The following is a 25,046-nucleotide window of genomic DNA, read 5'->3' as shown; positions in this document are numbered from 1 at the left end:
AGTGAGTAACCTTGCCACAGATCTCGAGACTCTGGTGGGACAATGGTGCACCGCCGTAACATCACCACACTGCTATGAAGTGCTATACCCTAGTCCAGTGTTTTTCATTGTCGTTGATGATATTACAGTGTCCCCCGCTGAAGCACGCGCTTAATTTGACTGATTGATTAAAATGTAAACTATTCTTCACAAAACATGGATTTTTCTATATCTTTTTTATGATTCAAACTAATGTGATTCAAATATGGACGAGCCATAACTAGAGTCAAGTTGTCAAATGTCAGGTATAAGTCTCTAATTTCACTTCAGTTTTATCTTCAACTCTTCGTTCAGATTACGTAATTCTTGTGTAATGCTTGTATATTTAAGATATATTATTCGCCTAAGGAGCTAGCATGAGCTGGTTAGATACTGGAACCAGGAACGCCATCAATATTAGGGAGCTATTCTAATACAAAATATAAACGTCTGACCACTACAAGAAGTTTATATAAAAGACGTCCAGAATCATATCACCAACTGATTACTGGCAGATTGCGGAGCGTAAAATAAACAGCATACAAAAATGGGTTTGTATACATTCGCCTAGCTATGCACTACAAAACACTTGGCGGTATCTTGTTTGTTGTGGGGTCAGCTCACTCTGCTGATCTAAGCGAGGGGTGGCAGCGGGAGTAGGCAATGAATCAATGATACAAGAAAGACAATGATAACGAAGGCTGAACCACCCTCTCCCACCACCAACGCAAAAGAAGTCGCCAGCAGGAGTGGAGGAGGAGAATTATTTATGGATTACCCAATGCATAACTAATAATTTCACATCGAACAGGGGACCTTCTCACACAGTGTTCATTTTACATGAGACACATCTACTACAAAACCCAGAGTTGTTTAAGAAATACTGGTATATGATTCTTACCTGAGCCTCGTCGCCAGCCAGCACCGTCACTTAGCATTTTGTATTTCAGTATTCGCCATATATCTATCCATATATCTATGTCCATCGATCGATATATATATATATATATATATATATATATATATATATATATATATATGAGCCATTCATCCATGGACGTAGCATTTATTTTAGTTTTGCCACTAATAGACGATTTTATCCACTTACAAGATTCCTTGTAGTAAATGGGTTGATAATAGCTTTTTGTGACCCTTCCTGTCCTTAAATCTTTCCTTCCTGTTATAAAATCTCTCCTATAATGAACAAGTCAACCCATTGACCTTCCGCACTGTTTGGTAAATAGCAGACGCAAACTATTTGAGTTACTTGGTTCGCGCGCTCGCGCGCACACACACACACACACACACACACACACACACACACACACACACACACACACACACACACACACACACACACACACACACACACACACACACACACACACACACACACACACACACACAAAACGCACGCACGCGCGCGCGCTAGCGCGTCAAGAAAAACATAAAACCCTTCTAGCTTGTCAAAGGCGGGTGTGTTATGTAATCGGACTGAAGAAGATAAGGACTTGTAAGGATAGCTTAACTTTCCAAAATTAATATAGCATTAAACCACTGATAAAACATTCTTCAACTGCTACCAGCTACTCGCGGCGGTACGGGTCTTTCTGTACTCAGCATAAGAAACTTTCCTGGGTATGCACCATTTTATGCCACCGGAACTCTCTTCTGGCAGAATATTTGCGGTAAATTAAAAATATCTATTGGTTTCTTTGAGTAACTCACTGCAGCATGAAATAAGAACCAGGATTGGTATTGTCAGTAACATTAGCGGCGGCGGCGACGGTGGTGGCGGCGACGGAGTTACCAAAAGCACCAACCAGCAGTAACCACAGAACCAACAGCACCAAAAGTATCATCAGTAGCCACAGAACCAAGAACACCACAAGCACCAGCAGTAGCCACAGAACCAACAACATCACAAGCACCAGCAGTAGCCACAGAACCAACAATCATAGCAGCGGCACCAATAGCAGCAGCAGCAGCAGTAGTAGTAGTTGTAATGGTAGTAGTGGTAGTGGTAATAGTAGTTGTCGTAGTACTAGTAGCAGGAGAACCTAGCAATAGTAGCGAAAGAAACAGTTGAACAATAGTAGCAGAAGAAACAACAGTGACGTAGTAGTACAAGAAGTAGTAAAAAAAAAATCATCATCATCAGTAGCAGTAGTAGACGTAGTAGTAATAGCAGTAGTAGTAGTAGTAGTAGTAGCAGCTGGAGGCGGAAGAGAAGGAAGACGAAGAAGTGGAGGTGGATGAGGATGACAACGATGGGAAGGAGAAAGAGAACTTGGATCGTTATTGGACATCGATTTCCTAACCATTGAAGGGTCATTGTTGTGTGAGTAGGTGAGGAGAGCGGAGAGGAGAGCAGGAGAAGGGAAGGCCGAGAGGGAGTGAAAAATGAGCAGCGTTATGAAATGAGTGACTAAAAAATTAAATAAAGAAGTAGTGGAAGAGACAAGGATGACAATATGTAAAAGAAAAAAATTGTTGAAGAGAGAGAGAGAGAGAGAGAGAGAGAGAGAGAGAGAGAGAGAGAGAGAGAGAGAGAGAGAGAGAGAGAGAGAGAGAGAGACCAGATCTCTGTATGTACACAAAGGCTGGGGAAAACTGAATCATGAATACTGACAACCACACTAATACAAATATATAAAACAAACGAAACACACACACACACACACACACACACACACACACACACACACACACACACACACACACACACACACACACACACACACACACACACACACACACGCACGCACGCACGCACGCACGCACGCACGCGCGCGCAGACATGCATGTGCTCCAGTACATCCGAACAACTACCGGCATATTTTTTGTAGTTCACAAGTAGCCACATTTAAGAGCAGTAATTTTCTGCAGTCAGACTTCGTCGCATTGGTAAGTGACTGACTAGAAATGAAAGTTGAAATAATACTTATCCACTGCAGGCGTCGACAAATAGCTTTTCCTCAGTGTTAGTCTTCCCTTAGAACACGCGTCACAATAGCTGGCTTATGTTCAGACCCTAGATTATGTTACTGGATATCTGGAATAAAGAGAAACTCAGTCCACTAGCCTGACTGGTGCGAAGAGTGTATCGTAGATGTTGTTTGTGGGAGATACAACGATGTCTGTCTAGTGCTGGACAAACGCCCGATAGGGCGCCCACATGAGAGCAGTTTCTGACCACCACCACCACCACCACCACCACCATCATTATCACAGCTACCACGACACCTACCACTACCACACCATCATTATCACAGCGAGCATCATCACCACCATTACCACAACTCGAATCACCACCACAACCACAACAACCTCAGCTACAACCAACATTACCGTAGCTATGGCCTTCTTCAACCAAATAAAATCGTTGGTTCTTAGCATCAGTGACGTACAATTATCGCAAATTGACTTAGGACCTCCCCCCACAAGGTATTAAAAAACACAGAAATCATAGTATATCACAATGGTTGTTCATGAAATGCCATTCATTAATATGAAATCATATTTTCCTTGTTTTTCAGGACCAGTTGGATGCGTTTTGGCATGGAATCACTTAGGTCTCTAAAGTAAGTTAAGGACATTTCTATGCACCAAACACATGTCAGCTCAATCTTGAGGTTGTCCAGATTGGGTGTCTTCTTCTCTGCCATGATTATATTTGCCCTGCAGTTTTCTATCGGATTTAGATCCGGACTGTTGCCAGGCCAGTTGAGGACCTCAACCCGATTATCCTGAAGCCATTTTGTCACCTTTCTTGACTAGTGACAAGGAGCTGAATCGTGCATGAAAAGTCGCACCCATGAATAACAAAAAAGTTTAACAAATGATCTTTCAGGACTTGAAAGTACTGGCCACCATTCATCATCAAGTTCTTAGGAAGAAAGTAGAGGCCTCCCCTTCTCATTTCACATGAGAAACACCCCCATACCATTAGTGACTGTGGGTGCTTAACAGTCGGCACCGTGTAAGCAGGGTCATATCGACTAGGGGAGGCAGGGTGACGAACCTTGGCAGAATGCACCTGGAACACTTGAAATGTGCTTTCATCGGAAAACATAACTTTTCTCCACTCATCCGATGTCCAGTGTGCATACTTCTTGGCAAACTGAATGTGCTGCTTCGTCATGTGGTCAGTGAGAAGCGGTTTCTTGGATGCGGTGCGGCTTGGCAAACCCAGCTCCTTCTGCAAGCAATGTTGGATAGTTCGAATTGAGACGTCTTGTAACAGCTGGGGATGCATTCTCTTCAATTCTGCTGCTGTCAGTCGAGGATTCTTGATTACTTCCCTCTTCAGAAGCGTATCTGTACCTCTGGAAGTCGTCCTCTTCTTTCCACGCCATGCTTGTACATCAGGTGGCAGGCCACGGCTGCAGCAAGAATCTTCATGACGATCGACTTTGCGCATCCAGTACGTTCGCAGATCGTGTTGACAGGGACATTATCCTGCCTCCATGCAATGATACGGATCCTCTCATACCTTTTGCAGTACTTTCCAGGCATGACAACTCGACTCTAGGAAAATAACAGGGAAAACAATAATGCATACGAAAAAAGAGGGAGGTGCAAGCTCTGAGCAATGGAAACATATACTACCACTCTCGCTTCTGGGCAAGCACTGACGTGCTGAGTGCTTCACCACCTCCCGCCAACACCAGAGGAGTTGCCAGTTTCTTTTTGCTTCCAAAATTCATTTGGTAGAAGTGGAAACAAAATGCAAAGACAGACAACTCTCCCATAGCAATTCTGTGTCAGTTTGCGGTGGGGGTAATAGACATCAATGTGCAGATGTACTATCACGATCCAAAGTTTCTTTACCCCCTGAGTAGAAGAAGGTCGAAGCCAAGGTTGTAGCAAGACCAGATGTTCGGACACTGCCAGTATACAAGACTAATAATGGTTCCTGATACCGTGATTCATAAATAGGCTCTTGTGTTTCATCCGGATGATTCTTATTATCCTAAGCTTCAGGTTAGTAAACCCCTCCATCATGAACTGGCCTGTGTTCGGTGGCCGGTCATTTCTTCAACCTTGGCTTCGACCTTCCTCCACTCAGGGGGGTAAAGAAACTTTGGATCGTGATAGTACATTCCCCTCCCCCCTCCCTCTCTCTCTACAAAGACTTACGAAACTCCACGGAAATGCCCCACTGCCTCCTCCACGTGCACTTATTATAACACAAAAGGTACAATTATTATGGGCCAAAACACCTCTCTTGAAAATATCAATCGACATGAAATTGAAAGTGGCTGATCTGGGACCCAGTTCTAACCATGCTGTCAAGCTTCACCTAAATCCCTTTTATAGTTTTGGCTGCACTACACACACACACACACACACACACACACACACACACACACACACACACACACACACACACACACACACACACACACACACACACACACACACACACACACACACACACACACACACACACACACACACACACACACACACACACACACACACACACACACACACACACACACACACACACACACACACACACACACACACACACACACACACACACACACACACACACACACACACACACACACACACACACACACACACACACACACACACACACACACACACACACACACACACACACACACACACACACACACACACACACACACACACACACACACACACACACACACACACACACACACACACACACACACACACACACACACACACACACACACACACACACACACACACACACACACACACACACACACACACACACACACACACACACACACACACACACACACACACACACACACACACACACACACACACACACACACACACACACACACACACACACACACACACACACACACACACACACACACACACACACACACACACACACACACACACACACACACACACACACACACACACACACACACACACACACACACACACACACACACACACACACACACACACACACACACAATACAGGAAAGGGACGGATGGGTGGACAGTATCTATTTAGATTTCAAGAAAGCTTTTGACACAGTACCACACCAAAGACTTTTATGGAAACTGTACCATCAAGGAGGAATTCGAGGCAAACTGTTTTGTTGGATGCAAGACTTTCTCATAAAAAGAGAAATGAGAACAGTACTAAGAGGAAACTACTCATCATGGAAAGAAGTGACTAGTGGAGTACCACAGGGTTCAGTGATGGCACCAATCATGTTTTTAGTGTATATAAATGATATAAACAGTAACACTGGAAATGAGAGCTATCTGAATATGTTTGCAGATGATGCAAAAATACAAAGGAGAATTACTAACACAGACTCTTGTAAAGAGCTACAAGAAGAATTAAATAAACTTTATGAATGGAGTAGTACATGGCAAATGGAATTCAATGTGGACAAGTGTCATGTAATCAAGTTTGGTAAAAGTGGAAAAAGACCTGATTGGGATTATAAGTTAGGAAATAAAACCCTATACACATCAAAAAGAGATAAGGACCTAGGTGTGATTATCAATAACAGACTATCTCCGGCTGACCACATCAGCGAGAAGGTACGGAACATGTATACACTGCTTGCAAATATGAGAATAGCATTCACATACATAAATGAAGTCATGCTAAGAAGGATAATAATATCATTCATTAGACCAACCCTGGAATATGCATCAGTAGTCTGGAGTCCTCATCTCAAAAAGCATATAGACAAGATTGAAAAAGTTCAAAGGGCCGCTACAAGATGGATACCAAGCTTAAGGGACCTAATCTACGAAGAAAGACTAAATAAACTGAATCTACCAACACTACAGGTGTGGTAGGTCTCCATATTATAATTGCAAATCATAATAGATAGATAGATAAATAGATAGATAGAGAGACAGATAGAAGCAGGAAGTCAAATGATGAGAAGGTGTTGTGTCTGCGAGAATCGAGCAGTGCTAAGCATGCTTACACACTCTTAACACTGAGGAAAGCTGACGACAGCGGCCAGTAAGGAGATGATGCAGTTAGCTGTCAGCAGTCCTCTCGTGAACAAAGATCTAGTCCACCCCTGCTATACCAGAATTTAGGAAAGAGAGCTCAGACGGAGATTAGCCACCGAACAGGCTAGACAGAAGGAGACAAGCGACCCTAGAGAGAGATCGAGACGGAGATTAGTCTTAGAACAGAGAGAGAGAGAGAGAGAGAGAGATAGCGAGACAGGGAGGTAGCTACCCAGGACTTATACTATTATACCTGTTTAATATTTCCAAGACAAATAAAAATAGTCCCATACTATTCTTTACCTCTCCCGTCACTACATGACATCTGGTGGGGAAACTACTACAAGATATAAAAGCCGCTCGACCACAAGTCTAAAATATACGCCTCTACAAGCAAATACAAAGTCGCTGCTTTATGATACAAAGTCTTTATGACATTTGGTAGCAGCGAACGTATACGAACCTCGTCTACGAATCAACATTAAATTCCTACAAAATATCAAGATTGAAAACAAGAATATCTCTCTCAACCAACAACATAACCGGCTCCTGACGCTTCTCTCCATCCCCCTCCGTCTCCCAGATCTTTACGCTGATGCAGAGGTCAAGAGATCACTCGACGCCTTGCAAGTAGCTTAACGACAGACCAGCAAATCTGCGGACATCGTCTCCGAATTAAAAGCAAATTTCTACAAAAGCAACCGATACTACAAGATTAGCTTCAGTTCTACATTGAATCCTACAAAATACAGCCTACAGTGCAAATAGTCTACAAGTCTACGACGAATAAGCGAACTACAGCCATCTACAATCAACTACAATTAACAACTCTACGTCGTCTGTATAATCTTCTACACGCACCTACAAGTAGCGGCAGTCTTCATCCTACAACGAGTAAATCACAAGAAAAAAGGACCAAGAATACATCAAGAAAGAAAGAAAACATACAAACAAACAAACAAACAAACAAACGAAGAGTGAGAGACGACTCACAACTCATAACCACCAGACCTCACCCTCCTCTCTCTGCTACATCCACCCAACCCCCAACGCTTACGCAGGTGTGAAGAGGTCAGGACGACGAAGCAAACACCAAGTCCATATTCACAACTCATCTTACTCACTCGTCTTCACTGAAGTTACTCATCGCTACTCATTCACTCACCACAGCTACCAGTGTGGGAAGTTGAGGTCATCATGCGTGCTTGCTGAACAGACGCCACGTCAGTCAACACACCACCTGCACCACCACTCACACCATTCCCACCACGGTAAAATTAGTGAGTTACATAGTTACTTCATTTATACAATACACAGTGATAGACAATAAGCTTCTGCACAAACATATAAAATGTGCTGTATAGTTACAGCTTAAATACACATACTTACTTCAGTTATCTGCATAACTCAAGTACTAAATAATCACCAACAATAAATATTCTACACTGTATATATTCATTCATTTATTATAACATTTATTTACTACCAACGAGTGTTACCATTTATACCTACGTAAAATACGTGTTTCATACATACAACTATACATTAATTATATCTACAAAGTAATAAAGAAAATATACAATCACAGTTACTCAGTGAGCAATTAAAAGAACTGTATTAAACATTTATTTATTAAAGCTACCTAGTGGAAACAGATAAATTAACTTACAAGAAAAAAAAAAAAAAAAAAATGGCCAACACAAATGCCGTTAACAAGAGTGAACATCTTCAACACAATCGTGAAGACAATGATTTCCACACAGTGCTGACACACATATTACTCACGATAGGTACAGGTGAACAAGAAGTCAGTGTGTATAGTTAATACTGTATATAGTGTATATATATATATTTTATATAAAATAACAAAATATGGGACTATATAATATCATTTTATAATCTCTGTGCAATATAAACTAAACTTTAAAAAAGTATCTCAAGGAAATTAGCCAGCAATTAGGTAACCATGAACAACATGGAAAAAAGTGTACACAAGCAAAGAAAAACAAACTATAGAAAATCAATACATACAAAAAAGAAAGAAAGAAAAGTAAGAAAGAAAAAAAGAGAAATAGAGTAAGATCACATAACAAACAAATGAAAATAAGTGTAAATGTTACTACATAAGTCAAAATACCACGTAAACTACAAACAAAAAAGCAAATTGTTGTCTCCACATACAAGTGGCACGACACATCATCACTATCATCGACCGCAGCATATGTTAGGACTGCAGTTATTACAATTATGTTACTCCATATTATAATTATGTAACTACAAACAATATGTACCAATTTATGTGACAGTTGCATTAACAAGATGTAACTTTTATGTAACTTTAACTACAATTATGTAACTACAAACGATAGGTAACAATTATGTAACGACAAACGATTGCATTATGTTACACTAACTACAATTATGTACCTACAAACGATATGTAACAATTATGTAACGACAAACGATTGCATTATGTTACACTTTGCCAATTATGTAACAGTTGCATTAACAAGATGTAACTTTTATGTAACTTTAACAACAATTATGTACCTACAAACGATATGTAACAATTATGTAACGACAAAACAGTTGCATTAACAAGATGTAACTTTTATGTAACTACAATTATAAGGCCAACACAATTATGCATTAACACAATATTTTGTAACAATTCATAAAATGTTACAATTATGTAGTACCACAATGTTAGTACAATATTATAAGTCATACAATTATAGCACAATTCTATATTACCAGTATCATCATACAAGTTAGGTGAAATATTAGACATTACTAAAGTGATAACTCAAATATGTAATGTGTAACCTAGCAGTATTACCATTGCACAATTATATGCGTACGTCTGTTGTACATGCACGTCTTACAAAGTGTTATACAACAATCATTGCATTTATTCCAATATGTATTCAACTTATTTAAAATGTAATATTACTGAATAATCACTATTTACAATGAATAATATATGTATACAATATTCATACAATTATGTTACTTTACAATATTATGTATTTCACTTAATTAGCTTATAAGTTCATTATAATGTGTATGTAGTATGTATTAATATATTATGACTATTAAATGTCGATGGTACGCCATTTTGCGCGGCCGAGCAATGTGGTAGGTCTCCATATTATAATTGCAAATCATAATAGATAGATAGATAAATAGATAGATAGAGAGACAGATAGAAGCAGGAAGTCAAATGATGAGAAGGTGTTGTGTCTGCGAGAATCGAGCAGTGCTAAGCATGCTTACACACTCTTAACACTGAGGAAAGCTGACGACAGCGGCCAGTAAGGAGATGATGCAGTTAGCTGTCAGCAGTCCTCTCGTGAACAAAGATCTAGTCCACCCCTGCTATACCAGAATTTAGGAAAGAGAGCTCAGACGGAGATTAGCCACCGAACAGGCTAGACAGAAGGAGACAAGCGACCCTAGAGAGAGGTCGAGACGGAGATTAGTCTTAGAACAGAGAGAGAGAGAGAGATAGCGAGACAGGGAGGTAGCTACCCAGGACTTATACTATTATACCTGTTTAATATTTCCAAGACAAATAAAAATAGTCCCATACTATTCTTTACCTCTCCCGTCACTACATGACATCTGGTGGGGAAACTACTACAAGATATAAAAGCCGCTCGACCACAAGTCTAAAATATACGCCTCTACAAGCAAATACAAAGTCGCTGCTTATTGATACAAAGTCTTTATGACACAGGAGAGAAGGAAAAGAGGTGACATGATAATGCTATATAAGTGCATATCAGGGAAGGAGAAAATAGACATAAATGATTACTTAACATATGGAGAAGCATCAGCAAGAGGACACTGCAAAAAACTGCATAAGAAGAGAAGTGATAAAGACGTAAGGAAATTCAGTTTCCCAAACAGGGCAATTGATCAATGGAATGCATTACCGAATGAAATAGTGTGTGCCAAAACAGTTCACAAATTTAAGGATATGTACGATAAATATGGTTTAAGACACGGGACAGTAAGAGCTTGACTCATTCCTGTAAAGATACAATTAGGTAAGAACAATTAGGTAAGAACACACACACACACACACACACACACACACACACACACACACACACACACACACACACACACACACACACACACACACACACACACTTACCTAGAGCTGTCATTCCTCTTCAGATGACAATTACTATATCCAAGGATAGTGTTTCTCATTGTCTTTGATGCCAGTGTTTGTGACTATGTAGACCAATCCTGGATCTGCAAACTTTGCCACGCAGTCAGCATGTCAACTCCGGGTTTGCTGACTACACTCTTCTCTGGCCACGTTCTGAGCTTCGTCGGGATGAATGGTTCCTTTGTTGCAGAGGGCTCACCATTGTTCTTTGTCTTAGGCACTGGTTTCAAGATCTTTTGTTATGGTGTTGCATTTCTACCGAGTTGTCCTTATATGATTTTATATCCAGGGCTGAGGAGGGGGGGGGCAGCTGGGGATAATCCAGGGGCCTGGGCTTGGGTGGGTGGGGGGGGGGCGCACTAAGACTTGTCAGCAAACTCAAGATTAACCTATCCCTTCAGACTCAAATTCAGATTTGTACAAAGTTGCATCAACTAGTCAAGGATTACCAAAGCTAAGAAAAATAATCGAAAACAATTACATAAAGCAAAATGAGGGGAGGTGATCCCACTCCAAAACTAACTAATCTGTTTTCAGCCTCCTGGATACATTCCGAAAGAAGAGACACCAAGATCTCAAAATTTCAAAACTTAACTCGGAATAAAGTCCTGTAATGCAATAGCTTAGGGTGGTCTGTGATGCTGGGTGCCGGACTGGGTGATGAACGGTTACTCTTCCCTCAGTGACACAGTAAGTTAGTCACTCACTAATTCAGCAGTTCATTAACAAAAGGATATCTAGGCCCATCTTCTGGGCCAAAAAAACATGAATATGTATTTTTCATATTGGGCATGCATTCATCTTCCAGTCCTGTATTGGCCTTTCAAGAACGTACGAACCAGAAGCTAAAACACTTGGTTATATTATCCATGTGTTCAAATAAACCAAAAGAAACAAAGGAATTTGAGAGATTCTTCTCGACACTTTCTTCGACAAGCACATCAACAGCCACTGAAAGTTGAGGTGAAGAGTTCCAATCATATTAAGAGAGAGAGAAAAAAAGTGAAACCTACAAGACCCTCAGATGTTCATTTAATATAATTCAAATTATGCACCATTTAATTTACTAAAAAAAAAAAAAAATCTCTTTCACAGTCAACTGCCATTATCATCTCACTTTCTCCTGTACCAACTTTCTTTTACAACGAATTAATTCTGTGACATTGAAATGCCGGGCTTGGGATGCGAGGATATACCTGTATTACGTATGTTATTTGATATTCTCGCAACAAAACTTAACTCTCTCAGGCTGCTATGATTATCTCATAGCTGAATGTAATGGTCAGGCAATAGAAGGAAGAGTCCTCGAGTTGTCTTGATCATTAGAGGGGTAATGATTTCACTAATATTTTCCTCTGACTATTATCATACACTCGAAGCTGAATGATATATGCTAATATCTGGTGAAATTAATTTAGATTTTGTAAATATTTGTTTTATGATTTAAAACATGAATTAATAATCCCTGGTAAACCGGAGGAAAGAGTTATGATGCCGTTAGGGCGTTGGTAGATGTGGCGAAAATAACCTCGGAATGTCACACATCAAGCTTAGTCTTTAACTTGCAGGCGGACACAGGACTGCCGCTGCTCACATCCGTGTAGCTCAACCCACGAACCCATGTAGCTGACAGCTCCGTGCAAACCCACATAGGACTTTTCGCAAAAACTGAACTCAAGTTGCCCTGCCATCACGCCTGCGCGTCAGGCAATTTAAATATCAATCGTCTTGACTCAGGTATACTTGCATGAGAAGTGGTTAGTTCCGAAAAGCAATATTAGCCGAAACATATAATTTTTTTTTTTTTTAATCATAATTGGAATGGCACATATATTCTGTCTGCTAAAGGTAGGCAATTTGATGCACTTGGGAGTCATAGGAGCTTGAAAGTGTTAATACTATCACCATTAACCCTTTCATGGTCAGAATATTTGTGGTATTTTATTTGAGCTGACGATAGGTGATGCTATTTTGCTGACACTGAGGCATACAAAGATTAGTGCGTTAATACTCGATAGTGCTGGTTGTTGCAACACAAATAAAGAAAAGTTTGTAGATGCTGTGAGTAATGAAGAGGAGAAGATATTGTGATCTGGCTATTCCATGGAGCCCAAGGACAACTTTTTATATGCAGCTCTTACTATATATACTGTATAGACAATATTTTCTGCATGCTGAAAATCTTCGAAAATGATTGATGAAGCTTATATATGACCAGTCCACCTCCAAAAATCTCGCAAATCAAAAAAATACTGATAATCTGATGGTAGCAATAATGTTACACCAGAAGCAAGTCATAACAGCATACACAAAATTGCGAAGTTCCGTCTACATTCTCGTCTTCAAACAGAGAGAAAAATTACTCTGAATTACCCGTAATGAATATGGGCTACCGGCATCATTCATTCGTGTACAGGGTGTTAACCATCTAGCCCCCCCTCCCCAGCCAGACGAAATAAACACTCCCTCCCCATCAGTAATGTTACCTACACACGACGATTAAGTAGTCCTTTGTCATGTACATGTCAAATCTTATGTTGATTTACTCGCCTTTTTCTTTTAGATCAAAGTTTTCCTGAAATGTTGTGGATGGGCCTGAGTGAGAAGAATCATTATCACCCTATCCTACCCCACGTTTCCCAACCCTTCCCTGACTTTCCCCGCCATGCTTTGTCTTTCCAGCCATCATCTCCTTACCAAACCCTGCATCTCCCTATTTCACTCTACCTTTTCTTGCCCTGCCTTTCATCTTCTTATTCTACCCTGCCATTCCCTACCCTATCCTGCTTTTCCCTATCCTACCTTGAGTTTCCCTGCCAAGCTTCGTCTTTCCTTACACTAATATTCCCTTCCTTGCTATGCCTTGAATTCCCCAACCATGCCCTGCCTTTCAACACATAGAGGACACGCGAACGCGTCGGGAGATTACCCAAATATGTGTAAAGACCCTGTTGAAGACAATGGTAAGTGACATCGCAGTACGCCACAGACTAGCGAGACTAAATGTGACGCTCGCTACAAAGCTATTGTGGTTTGCTGTAGTAGTACTACCAAAGATACGTACTGATAGAAGAAAAATTGAACTATGTTCATTGCCGTTGGTAGAAAGATAAATACACAAGAAGCAGTGGCAAGGCACAGCAAACCCGTCTCCGGCAATCATTTTAGTGCTGAGGTATAAACACAAGATCTCTAGTCAAAGATTTTTTTTTTTTTTTTTTTTTAATAACAGAACGGAGGAAGGAAAAACAAATGGAAAACAAAAAATAATCTATACATCAGATTACTGGTGTCTATTCATAAAATATCTGCAACAGTTAGACTTGAACAGTTGTGGGTTGAAATTTGGAGGAAAACAACTCTGGGGAAGCGAGTTCCAGAGAGATGCAGTTCGGGGAATGAAAGAATTCTGATAGGCAGAAGTTCTGCAATATGGTTGAGTGACATTCCAGATATGAGCGCTACCAGATGCCCGTGTAGCACGAGGGAAGGCATGGAGAGGTGGCACCATGGACGCAACTTCGTCTGAGCTCTTGCCAAAAAAATATCTGTAAAATAATGCAAGGGAGGCAACATTCCTTCTTACTTGCAGGGGAGGTAGTTTATATGTAATGGCAGGGTTGTTAATGATTCTAACAGCTTTATTCTGAATATTGTCTAGTTGTCTTAATGCAACCTCTCCACAACCATTCCACAAAGGTGAGCAATATTCAAGCTGAGAGCGCACATGACTCTTATAAATTATAGCTAACTGCTCATCGGCGAAGAAGTTACGGACTCTGTACAATAATCCAAGTTTCTTTGAGGTGGTTTTAGCAAGTGATCTGACATGAGAGGTCCAGCTGAGGGCACTGTTAAGTGAGACACCAAGAATTTCAATACTTTTGGAGATGGGAATATTAGTAGCACTGAAGATAATGTACGAATCTGGCAATATCTGTCTATTAGTAAACTGTATATATTTAGTTTTACTAGCATTAAAAGAGACAAGGTTGTTTTGTCCCCATTCACTGATTGTAGCTAGATCTTGATTTATGGAGATGGCTGTACTGAGTTGAGAGGTAGAGATATTAGACTTTGTAAATGGATGTCTGAGTGTGAATGAACTATGTAGTGTTGAGTCATCTGCATATGAGTGAACGGGATTGTGAGTGACAGATAAGAGATCATTAATATGAACCAGAAATAGGGTTGGTGCCAGAACTGATTCATGCGGCACGCCGGAGTTAATTGAGTGGAAATTCGAATATACATCATCTACTTTTACTCTTATTTTCCTGTCACTAAGATAAGAAGATATCAAAGGAACAAAAGACGTTAGTTCATAGCAAGGGAGTTTGGACAGCAGGGAACGGTGCCATACTCTCGAAAGCTTTAGAGATATCAAGAGCTACTGCATGAGTTTCTCCAAAAAGATCAATTGATTGATGGATGGTATGAGATGTCACATATTATCAAATTTGGAGTAAATCGGGTGACCACTGACGATTTTATGCCTATTTGATAATTTAGGCCCGACTCCCCTGCAACTAACTGGGGGGTGACCCCCATGATGTAATGAGGCATGTTATAGGATACAGATTTGAAAGATGCACCTTTAGGTCTTGGTTTCATGTCGATATGACGAATTTGAAAGGAATTAGGGAGAACAAACGATTTTTTTTTTTTTTTTTTTTTAATTTTCGGGCCTTCAGCATGGGCCTTGACACAGTTTGGCCCAAAATTTAATCAGGTGATCAGGAGGTCATAGCCCATAATTTCTGTAATTTTAAGCAAAATCGCACCAGTAGTTTTCGTGTAAAACTGTTAACAGACAGACAGACAAACAAACAGACAGACAAACCAAGTGAAAACAATACCCGTCCCCGAGCTCCTCTGGGGCGGAAACGGTAATTGATGACCAATTTGTATTGCAGAGTGTTATGTTTTTTCCCTCACTTGGTACCTCTGCATAATTATGCTACCACTTCAGTACGTTACATGTGACACTGTAGTTGAAAGTAATAACAAGAAGTGATATATTAGTCAGAAAATGCCAAAAATATAAGGGAAACGATCTGTTGTCGCCTCATTTACAATTACACTTTCGTGGCATGTTTAGTGGTGAAGTGTAGCGCTGTCATGCCTTGCCTGTTACCCTACCCTACCTTGCTTATTATCCAACTCTACCTTCCCCTGCCGATAATAAACTTGGTCGTACCGAACTGGTAATAAATGTTATAAGATTAAACACATACGATGTGTTGTTACCTTGATTATTGTTACGTTCATGTGGCATGTGTGGCGGAAATTGCAGGCTGCCATGCCTTGCCTCTTACACTACCCTGCCTTTCCCTGCCCTATCCTGTCGACAATAATCTTGGGGGTCTCGAACCAGTAATAAATGATAGGGAAAAAGAAACACGATGTGTTGTCACGCTGACTACAGTAACGCGCACGTGGCAGGTTTAGCGGTAAGTGTAGCACTTGTAATTTTGCACTTACATGTTACATCCATTGCCACAGCGCAGTGAATGAAGTGTCTTATCATTTAAACTTTGTGAATAACTTGACTTCAGGTGTTATCAAGCACAGAAATCATCTTCCAAACTTCATTCCCTCATGATGTGTTGTGGCTACTTGCATCACTGCCTCAAGCCCACCCGGGCGCCTCGCATTCGCCGACCGAAAAAAAAAAAAAAAAAAAAAAAAAAAAAACAAAAATCAACTCACCAGTCGAGCAGGGCAGTACTCCCGAGGTGGATGGAAAGCTGATGACAGGGAGTGCTGGAGCTCCCGTTTCATCAGCCCTCAGGACTAGTTCCTGACCATCCCCCTTTGCTGAACTTTTTCAGTGTCTCAGTTACACAGAGAGTAGGCCAGCATGCTCTTCAGTACAAATTTCTCTAACTATCTACACCAAACTACATGCACAGTACACACTACACTTCGTTTTCCAATATGCAAAAAATTATGGCGTCTCATCACCAAGCCTCGGAGTCCCCGGGGGGGGGGGACCATAAATGCCCCCATCATCCGCCCCTCTCCCGGTGACGACTCGAGGTGCCTGGAACCACTGTCTGACTCACTTCTTCATTTCTGCAACATTCGCGGCCTTTCCTCTAACTTTCGCTCTGTTGAGCACCACCTCTCCTCCTCTAAACCTCACCTTCTTTTTCTAACTGAGACTCAGCTGTCTGAGGCAACTTACAGCAAACCCTTTTCTGTATCCTCCTACTTTCTCTCTACTCATTTCAAAGCCAAAGGTGGCTGTTGTGTCTATATATGCAACGACTTATCTTGCTCTCGTGTTCCTGAACTTGATTCTTCTGAAATCTCTACACTCTGGCTTCGGCTTTCCTGTCATTCTCTGACTAAATATATCTGTGCTGTTTACTTAGCCCCTAATTCTACTGACTGTCAAAAATTCTTCGACTATCTTACTTCTGCAATGGAACACATTCTATCCATTTCTCCTTTCTCTGAAATCTCCATTTTAGGAGATTTCAATGTTCACCACCACCTTTGGCTCTCATCTCCTTTCACTGATCCACCTGCTGAACAAGCCTACATCTTTTCTATCCTTAATGACCTAGAGCAGCTTGTACAGCATCCTACCCATATCCCTGACCGGCTTGGAGAGAGCTCCAACATACTTGACCTCTTCCTCACAACTAATCCTTCTGCTTACTCTGTTAATCTTTTCTCTCCGTTGGGCTCCTCCGATCACAACCTTATCACCTTAACCTGTCCTATCACTCCAGTACGGCCTGTGGACCCTCCAGGGCAACGTCGTCTGTGGCATTTTGGAGCCGCGGACTGGGAGGCCCTCAGGCAGTACTTCTTTGATTTTCCCTGGAATGATTATTGCTTCCATGGCCGTGAGCCATCTGAGTGTGCCTTGCGCATTACGGAGGTTATTCTCTCGGGCGTGGAAGCATACATTCCTTTCTCATATCCTTTGACTAACGCAAGAAAGCCTTGGTTTAATCACACTTGTTCTATTGCTGTCCGCAACAAGGAGAGGGCCTACAAAAGGTACCGGAGCCAACCCACTCCTGAATCACATCATCTTTACGTTTCTGCCCGGAATCGTGCTAAGTCTGTTCTTCGCTCTGCTAAAAATAATTTCATCCGTACTAAATGCTCTCAACTCTCCAACTCGAATTCTTCCCGCTCCATCTGGCACCTTGCCAAAAACCTTTCTAACAACTTTACCTCATCATCCTTCCCTCCTCTTTTCTACTCTGATGGTTCTGTAGCTATTTCTTCTACTGATAAAGCAGATCTCTTCGCACAGACTTTCTCCTCTAATTCCACCTTAGACGATTCTGGTGCTGTTCCTCCATCACTTCCCCCCTCTGACTTCCTCATGGCTGACATTAAAATTTCTTCAGCTGATGTATTTTCTGCCATCACTGGCCTCAGTACTAACAAGGCTTATGGGCCTGATGGGGTCCCTCCTGTTGTTCTCAAGAACTGTGCTTCTGTGCTTACACCCTGCCTTGGCAAACTCTTTCGCCTTTGTCTGTCAACTTGTACCTTTCCTTCTTGCTGGAAGTTTGCTCTCATTCAGCCAGTCCCAAAGAAGGGTGACCACTCCCAACCCTCCAGCTATCGTCCATTTGCTTTAACGTCCTGTATTTGAAAAGTTTTCGAGTCAATTCTCAATAGAAAAACTTTAAGACATCTTTCCTATCACAACCTTCTTTCTGATCGTCAGTACAGGTTCCGTCAGGGACGCTCCACTGGCGAGCTTCTCATCTACCTTTTAGACTCCTGGTCATCCTCCTTTCGGGACTTTGGCGAAAGCTTTGCCATTGCACTTGACATCTCAAAGGCTTTCGATCGAGTCTGGCATAAATCTTTAATTTCCAAACTGCCCTCCTACGGTTTCTATCCTTCTATCTGTGCCTTCATCGCTAGCTTCCTTTCTGGTCGTTCTATAGCTGCTGTTGTAGACGGCCATCGTTCTTCTCCTAGATCTATCAACAGTGGTGTTCCTAAGGGCTCTGTCCTATCACCAACTCTCTTCCTTTTATTCATCAATGATCTTCTAAGCTGTACATCTGACCCTATCCACTCATATGCTGATGACTCCACCCCTCACCTTTCCATTCGGTTCCCGCAACGCCCATCTCAACAGTTAATTCAACAAACAAGGGATGAGGCTATGGCACACCTAATGTCTGACTTAGCTCGTATCTCTGACTGGGGTAAAAATAATATGGTTGTTTTTAATGCATCTAAGACTTAGTTCTTACACCTATCAACCCGACAAAATCTTCTACAGGTATACCCACTAATGTTTAATAATATTCAGCTTAATCCTGCATCATCCTTGAACAAGCTTGGGGTTTCATTTACTCGGGACTTATCTTGGAAAGATCCTATTACATCTCTTGTAAAATCTACTTCCAAGAGACTGGGTGTGCTAAGCCGACTCCGCTCTTTCTTTACCCTTGCACAATTGTTGACTCTATACAGGGGTTTTATCCACCCCTGTGTGGAGTACAACTCTCATGTGTGGGGAGGCTCCCCACATACAGCTCTTCTCAATATGGTGGAGTCAAAGGCTTTTCGTCTCATTAACTCTCCTCCTCTTACTGACTCCCTTCAACCTCTGTCTCTTCGCCGCACTGTTGCATCTTTATCTCTTTTCTATCGCTACTTTAATGGTCACTGCTCCTCTGAACTGTCTGCTTGCATTTCTCCACCTCTACGACGGGCGCGTAGCACCCGTCTGGCAGCAAACTCTCATCCCTTTTCTGTCGAACTCTCTAATGCAAGAGTTAACCGTTACTCCCAGTCTTTCATTTATGCAACAGGTCAACTCTGGAACTGTCTCCCTCTGTCTGTATTTCCTGCTGCCTATGATCTCCAGTCTTTCAAACGCAGTGTGTCCAGGCATCTCAAAATGATCGGATCTTGAATTTGGCTCTCTATTGTATTTTGTTTTTCTCTTGGAGGGAACTGTTACTGCATGCTCATGGCCTTTGGTTCCTTCTTCCTTGCATAAAGAAAAAAAAAATGTGTATTTGTCTTCCATTTCAGCAATTCAGAACACTGTGATATCAGGCAATGAGAACATGAACATATGGGCAGGGAAGTGTGAAATTGAGAAATGGAGTGGTATGCGCGAGCGTGCAGTAAGTGGAAGCGTGAGAGAGAGAATGTGAGAGATTAAGAGTGACAGAAAAAGAACAGGTTATTGAGGAAATGCGTGAAGATGAAAATGTGAGTAAATGAGTGAATGAAAGAAGTTATGTGGGATGAGCTCATACCGTTACTATTTTTGCATGATGTGCATGTACAGGTTGTGCATTGTGTTGTAATAGTTTCCAACACAGTTACAACTTACGGGCTCCTGCGACTCTCTCATTTCAATCGTGTCAAGCCAAGCATGTCATTTTGATTTCATGCTTTTTATATTCAAACGACTTATTCATTTTAGCAGCCATTCAGGGGGAGAATTCGATTCAGCTTTCAGTAACTCTTCCACCACTAGTTGTTTCTAATACATGAAGCAAAATTTTCCTGAATTTGAAAAAATAAACTGCAGAAATGTCGCCAGAATCAATGGTTTATTTAAATAGTCAGGCTTTAGCTGCAACATACAGTAATATAATTGTCCAAACCGTTTAGAGGTTATTATTACCAGCATTAACACTCTTCGGCTCATATGTCTTTCGCGGATGCATAAAATTTGGCATCAGCTTTGGGAAATATCGACAGAAAACTGGAAAACTGAGGTTTAAATCTGTTTGCTGATAATAGCGTTTGAATTTATGCCGGTAGGCATTTTATTTTCAGCACCTGTATTGGTATTAACACAGTGACAATTACTTCCACATACAGGTCACAGTTACGAAGGAGAGCTGTACATCCACGGACAGTAATACCGGCGATACATTACTTAGATGATTAGGAAAGCTATAATCATGGGTTCGGTAAATCAGATGGTGTCACTGGGCTTCAAAGGTCATTCATAACTATTTTGTTATTCATCGACATGGAGTGCTCCTGTATGTCGGGAAAGGCAGGCACACATCATGCTCAGCCTTCTTTCAGTATTTTTTTTTTTTTTAGTCTCTTGCTCGGCTATCAGCTCGATAAGACCAGTCTGTGGAAGCGAAAAAGATTTAGCTATCATTGGCCTTTACAGAATTTATGTTTACACCCGCGAAATTTGCACAACTTGCGTCTGTGTGTGTGTGTGTGTGTGTGTGTGTGTGTGTGTGTGTGTGTGTGTGTGTGTGCTCATATAAAATTTAATCAAATGTGGTAGAAATGTTTAGAATCAGCCAAAGGGATTATCTATTGTAGTTTAAACACACAAGATCAAAGGTGAAGGTAATAGAGCTAAACAATATTCCATCAAATGTCAAAATCACAGGGCAAGATCGACTCAGACATTTTTTATCCGAATTGCACCAAACTTAAAGGAAGAATACGGGTCAAACAAGAATAAAATAATACGATATGTATTTTTTTTTTTTTTTGGGGGGGGAAAGTGGGTCAAAGATAAAGGTCATGGGGTAAGGTCAAGCTAAACAGATTTAGACAGAAGTGTTTTGCAAGGGTTCAGGGTAACGCAAGCATAACGGTGTTTATTTTGGAAACAGTTAAATGTCAAAATTATAGGGTATAGGCAAATGTCATGAGTACTGGGCAAGGTGATGTACAGTAGTTTATCCAGTTCGGTGTAAGGTTTTAAGGTCAAGGAAAACTGAAGTAAGAACTCGTAGATTTGGAGAGCAACTGGTTTTAGGTTAAGGTCCTAGGTCAAAGCAGAATGTGCAGCCCTTAGACCAACTGTTGGGTGCAGGTGTTGTATTCTCCGTGTACTCTTTCTTTAATACTACTTTTCAGAGAGAAATCTGTCTACGTATCTAACACTCTGTACACTTCCTTTCCTTTTACTTTCACGATGCATTCTGGACCTTCTATATTTTGTTCTTAATATCCTTGTAATAGTTTTCCTTCTTCCTTCTTTGCTCTTTCGTCCTCTTTTTAATAATATTTTGTCAGCCTTTCTCTTTTCCATTTCATTGTTTTTCTTCTTAAAGGAGGGTATTTGCCTTTGATAGTGCACTTCCTGGGATAATAGCAATGAAGAGGCTAAAAGAGCTAATAAAGAGTGGGGAGGGGGGTAAAAGCAAAGACAAAGGGCTGGAAAAGTGAAACAAAAAGAAAATAGAAGATTGTTATTATGACCTTAGGCTTAAAAATGCATCAACTCGGTGGACTGCAGGTTGAAACTGCTCTTTTCCGAAGTCCACCATCTCCCTTTGAAAAAATTGAGACGGAGTTCAGGGACATTTTTATAACTGGACAGCTCTGTCTATTTATATCAGCGCCACAGTGAGCATGCGTCCTTCTTCAGAGCCAATAATGAGGGTAAGAGAAGAAAATAGAGAGTTGGGGAAGTCAGACGGAGAAAGTGGGGGAAGGAAATATAAAACTACACGGAAATATCATAAAAAATTCATGGAGAGAGGAGACTCTAGGAGGAAATTAGGGTGTCGTAAAGGAAGAGCTAAGTGAAGGAGAGTGGTGGAAAGAGCGATGAGAGGGTGTTTGACTAGGAAATGTGTGGCTGGAAATGACAGCAGACGACCGCAATAAGGAGCAGGGACGTGAGGCAGGAAGAGGGAGAAATGGGAAATGGATTGGTGGAAGGAGAATGACTGAGAAAAGGGATAGAAGAAAGGGTTAACCCTGAGACAAACGAAGAAGCAGGTGGTCAGAGATAGAGAATGAGAGAGAGAGAGAGAGAGAGAGAGAGAGAGAGAGAGAGAGAGAGAGAGAGAGAGAGAGAGAGAGAGAGAGAGAGAGAGAGAGAGAGAGAGAGAGAGAGAGAGAGATCCAAATGATAACAGTGTAAAAAAGTATGGAAGAATGGTTAAACGTAAGAATATTTCAAATTCAGAACTCGACTCTACCTTTCCCTTTGAATTTGCTAAGACCAGATTTCTTCATATCCTTTTAATAAGGTTATAAACTTCCGTATATTTTTTGGTTCATTGCGGTTGCTTATTTTTGGTTATTGGTTTGGTGTCAAAGATATAGGGGCAGTTGGACATCTGGAGAGCAAACAGGAATACAAATAATTAACACGTGGATACAGAAGTGTTCTCCTATCTACTAAAGGAAGCGTGTTTCATCCCAGATACAGGCAGGGACCAGTCTGTTTACTTGAATTTCGACACAACAAAAGAATTTAGTGATCTTTTTCAATACCCACCAACATGTCATAAAAACTGCTGCTACTTTTACCAGTCTGGAATAAAATGAATAAATAAATAAATGAATAAATCTGTGCATGTAATCAACGTATGTGAACGGTATTAGTAAGGATGAAACATGAATTTTCACAATCATCTAGCACATAATCCTTCGTCTGGCTACACCTACTAAACATCAATGCCCACTCACCTACTTTACCATGGGGACCTGTTCCTGCACTGACAGATTTCACCCATGGCCCTATTCTCCCCATTGGACCTATTTTCTTCATGGGCCCATAGTTTTGGCTCATAGAACTGTTTTCCGCATGGACTTTTTTTCTCTTGAAGGACTCATTTTTCCCATGAATTTATTTTACCCATGGATCAGTTATCATCATGGACCCATCTTTCCCTATGGACCTATTTCTCTCATGGACCTAGTTTCCATCATATACCTATTTCCATCACAGACATAATTTTCCTGCATTGACCCATTTCCTTTCTTGAACCTACTCCTCTACAGATGTATTTGCCTTCAGGGGCATATTTTACCCAGATGAGGAAACACTGAATCCATATATGAATCTCTTATTACACCAACACTCCATAGCAAGAGCTGGTGTTATGATTTGATGTGTGTGTGTGTGTGTGTGTGTGTGTGTGTGTGTGTGTGAACAAATAATTCAGGTAGCTTGTATTCGATTATAATTAACTTTGGAGGAAGGGTTGAGGAATAGCCTCTTATTTTTTAGAACAACTGGTGACCTAGTCAAAACTTAAATAATACTGATACGATTGCGACCAAACTTAGAGGAATGGTTGAGGGCAATAAAAGAATGAAGGGGTTCAGTATAGTAAATCAGCCATAGGTGAAGGTCACAGGGCAAAATCAAAGTTAGACCCGTGTGTCGTTCTGTGATCTAAATAACTAAAACAACTTTGAGCTTAGAGAAATTGCTCGAACAGTTAGGTTACATGGCATGGTAAAGAGTTTGGCTTTTTGAGCAATTAGTAGGTGCAGGTGTTGCACTATCTGGTGTTCTGCTTCATGGATTCCCTTTGCATTTGGGCCCATATCGCCAAGCACATGCTCCTCATGAATCTAGCGTCCCATATCAAGCTATTTATCCTATGGACCTAATCCCCATGGACCAATTTTCCCACTACTCCCACCCTAGCCCCATCCACCTACCTACAACGTTCACCCACATACCCACCTTGGCCACCCATCCTCAACTCTATTCACTCACCCCTCCACCGTTCAGTCCGTTATATTCCGTTTCAGCAGTTTAATATTTATCCTCAGCTGCGTCTGTGCAGTCAGATTTTTGTGTGCCTGTCTGTGCAAGGTGTTCTCATACATCTTTCTTCCTTCACACTGTTTAGTAAATGGATGTCCACGAGCATTTTTTCTAATTTTAGACAATACTTTCATTATCAACATTTTACTACCTCTACATCCTCCTCCTTTCTGTTTTGCTACATTTCCTTTAATCGTCTCTTTCTCATTTGACAACTGGTACAGCTTCCATATGTTTATTTTTATATTCGTGAGATAACTTTACTCCTTCGCTCATCCTCGCCCCTCTCCCCCCCCCCAACCTCTTTGTTTAGTTTTCTCGAAT

General features: G+C 41.1%; 1 protein-coding gene across 1 annotated transcript in view; it reads left to right on the top strand.

The window, feature by feature from the left end:
- The window catches only part of LOC145412194 (uncharacterized), a 146,793-nt gene that overhangs the window by 20,059 nt on the left and 101,688 nt on the right, over positions 1-25,046 (top strand). Inside the window, exon 2 of the mRNA XM_080282122.1 lies at positions 1,784-2,008. Within this exon, the coding sequence (XP_080138248.1) occupies positions 1,784-2,008 (225 nt within the window). The remainder of the gene's footprint in view (positions 1-1,783; positions 2,009-25,046) is intronic.

This window comes from Coenobita brevimanus, chromosome 92 (assembly GCF_032717465.1).
Source record: "Coenobita brevimanus isolate Jiangsu-jjx chromosome 92, ASM3271746v2, whole genome shotgun sequence".
Classification (NCBI taxonomy): domain Eukaryota; kingdom Metazoa; phylum Arthropoda; class Malacostraca; order Decapoda; family Coenobitidae; genus Coenobita; species Coenobita brevimanus.
The sequence above is the reverse complement of the archived record's forward strand: the minus strand, read 5'-3'. Positions and strand labels throughout refer to the sequence as shown.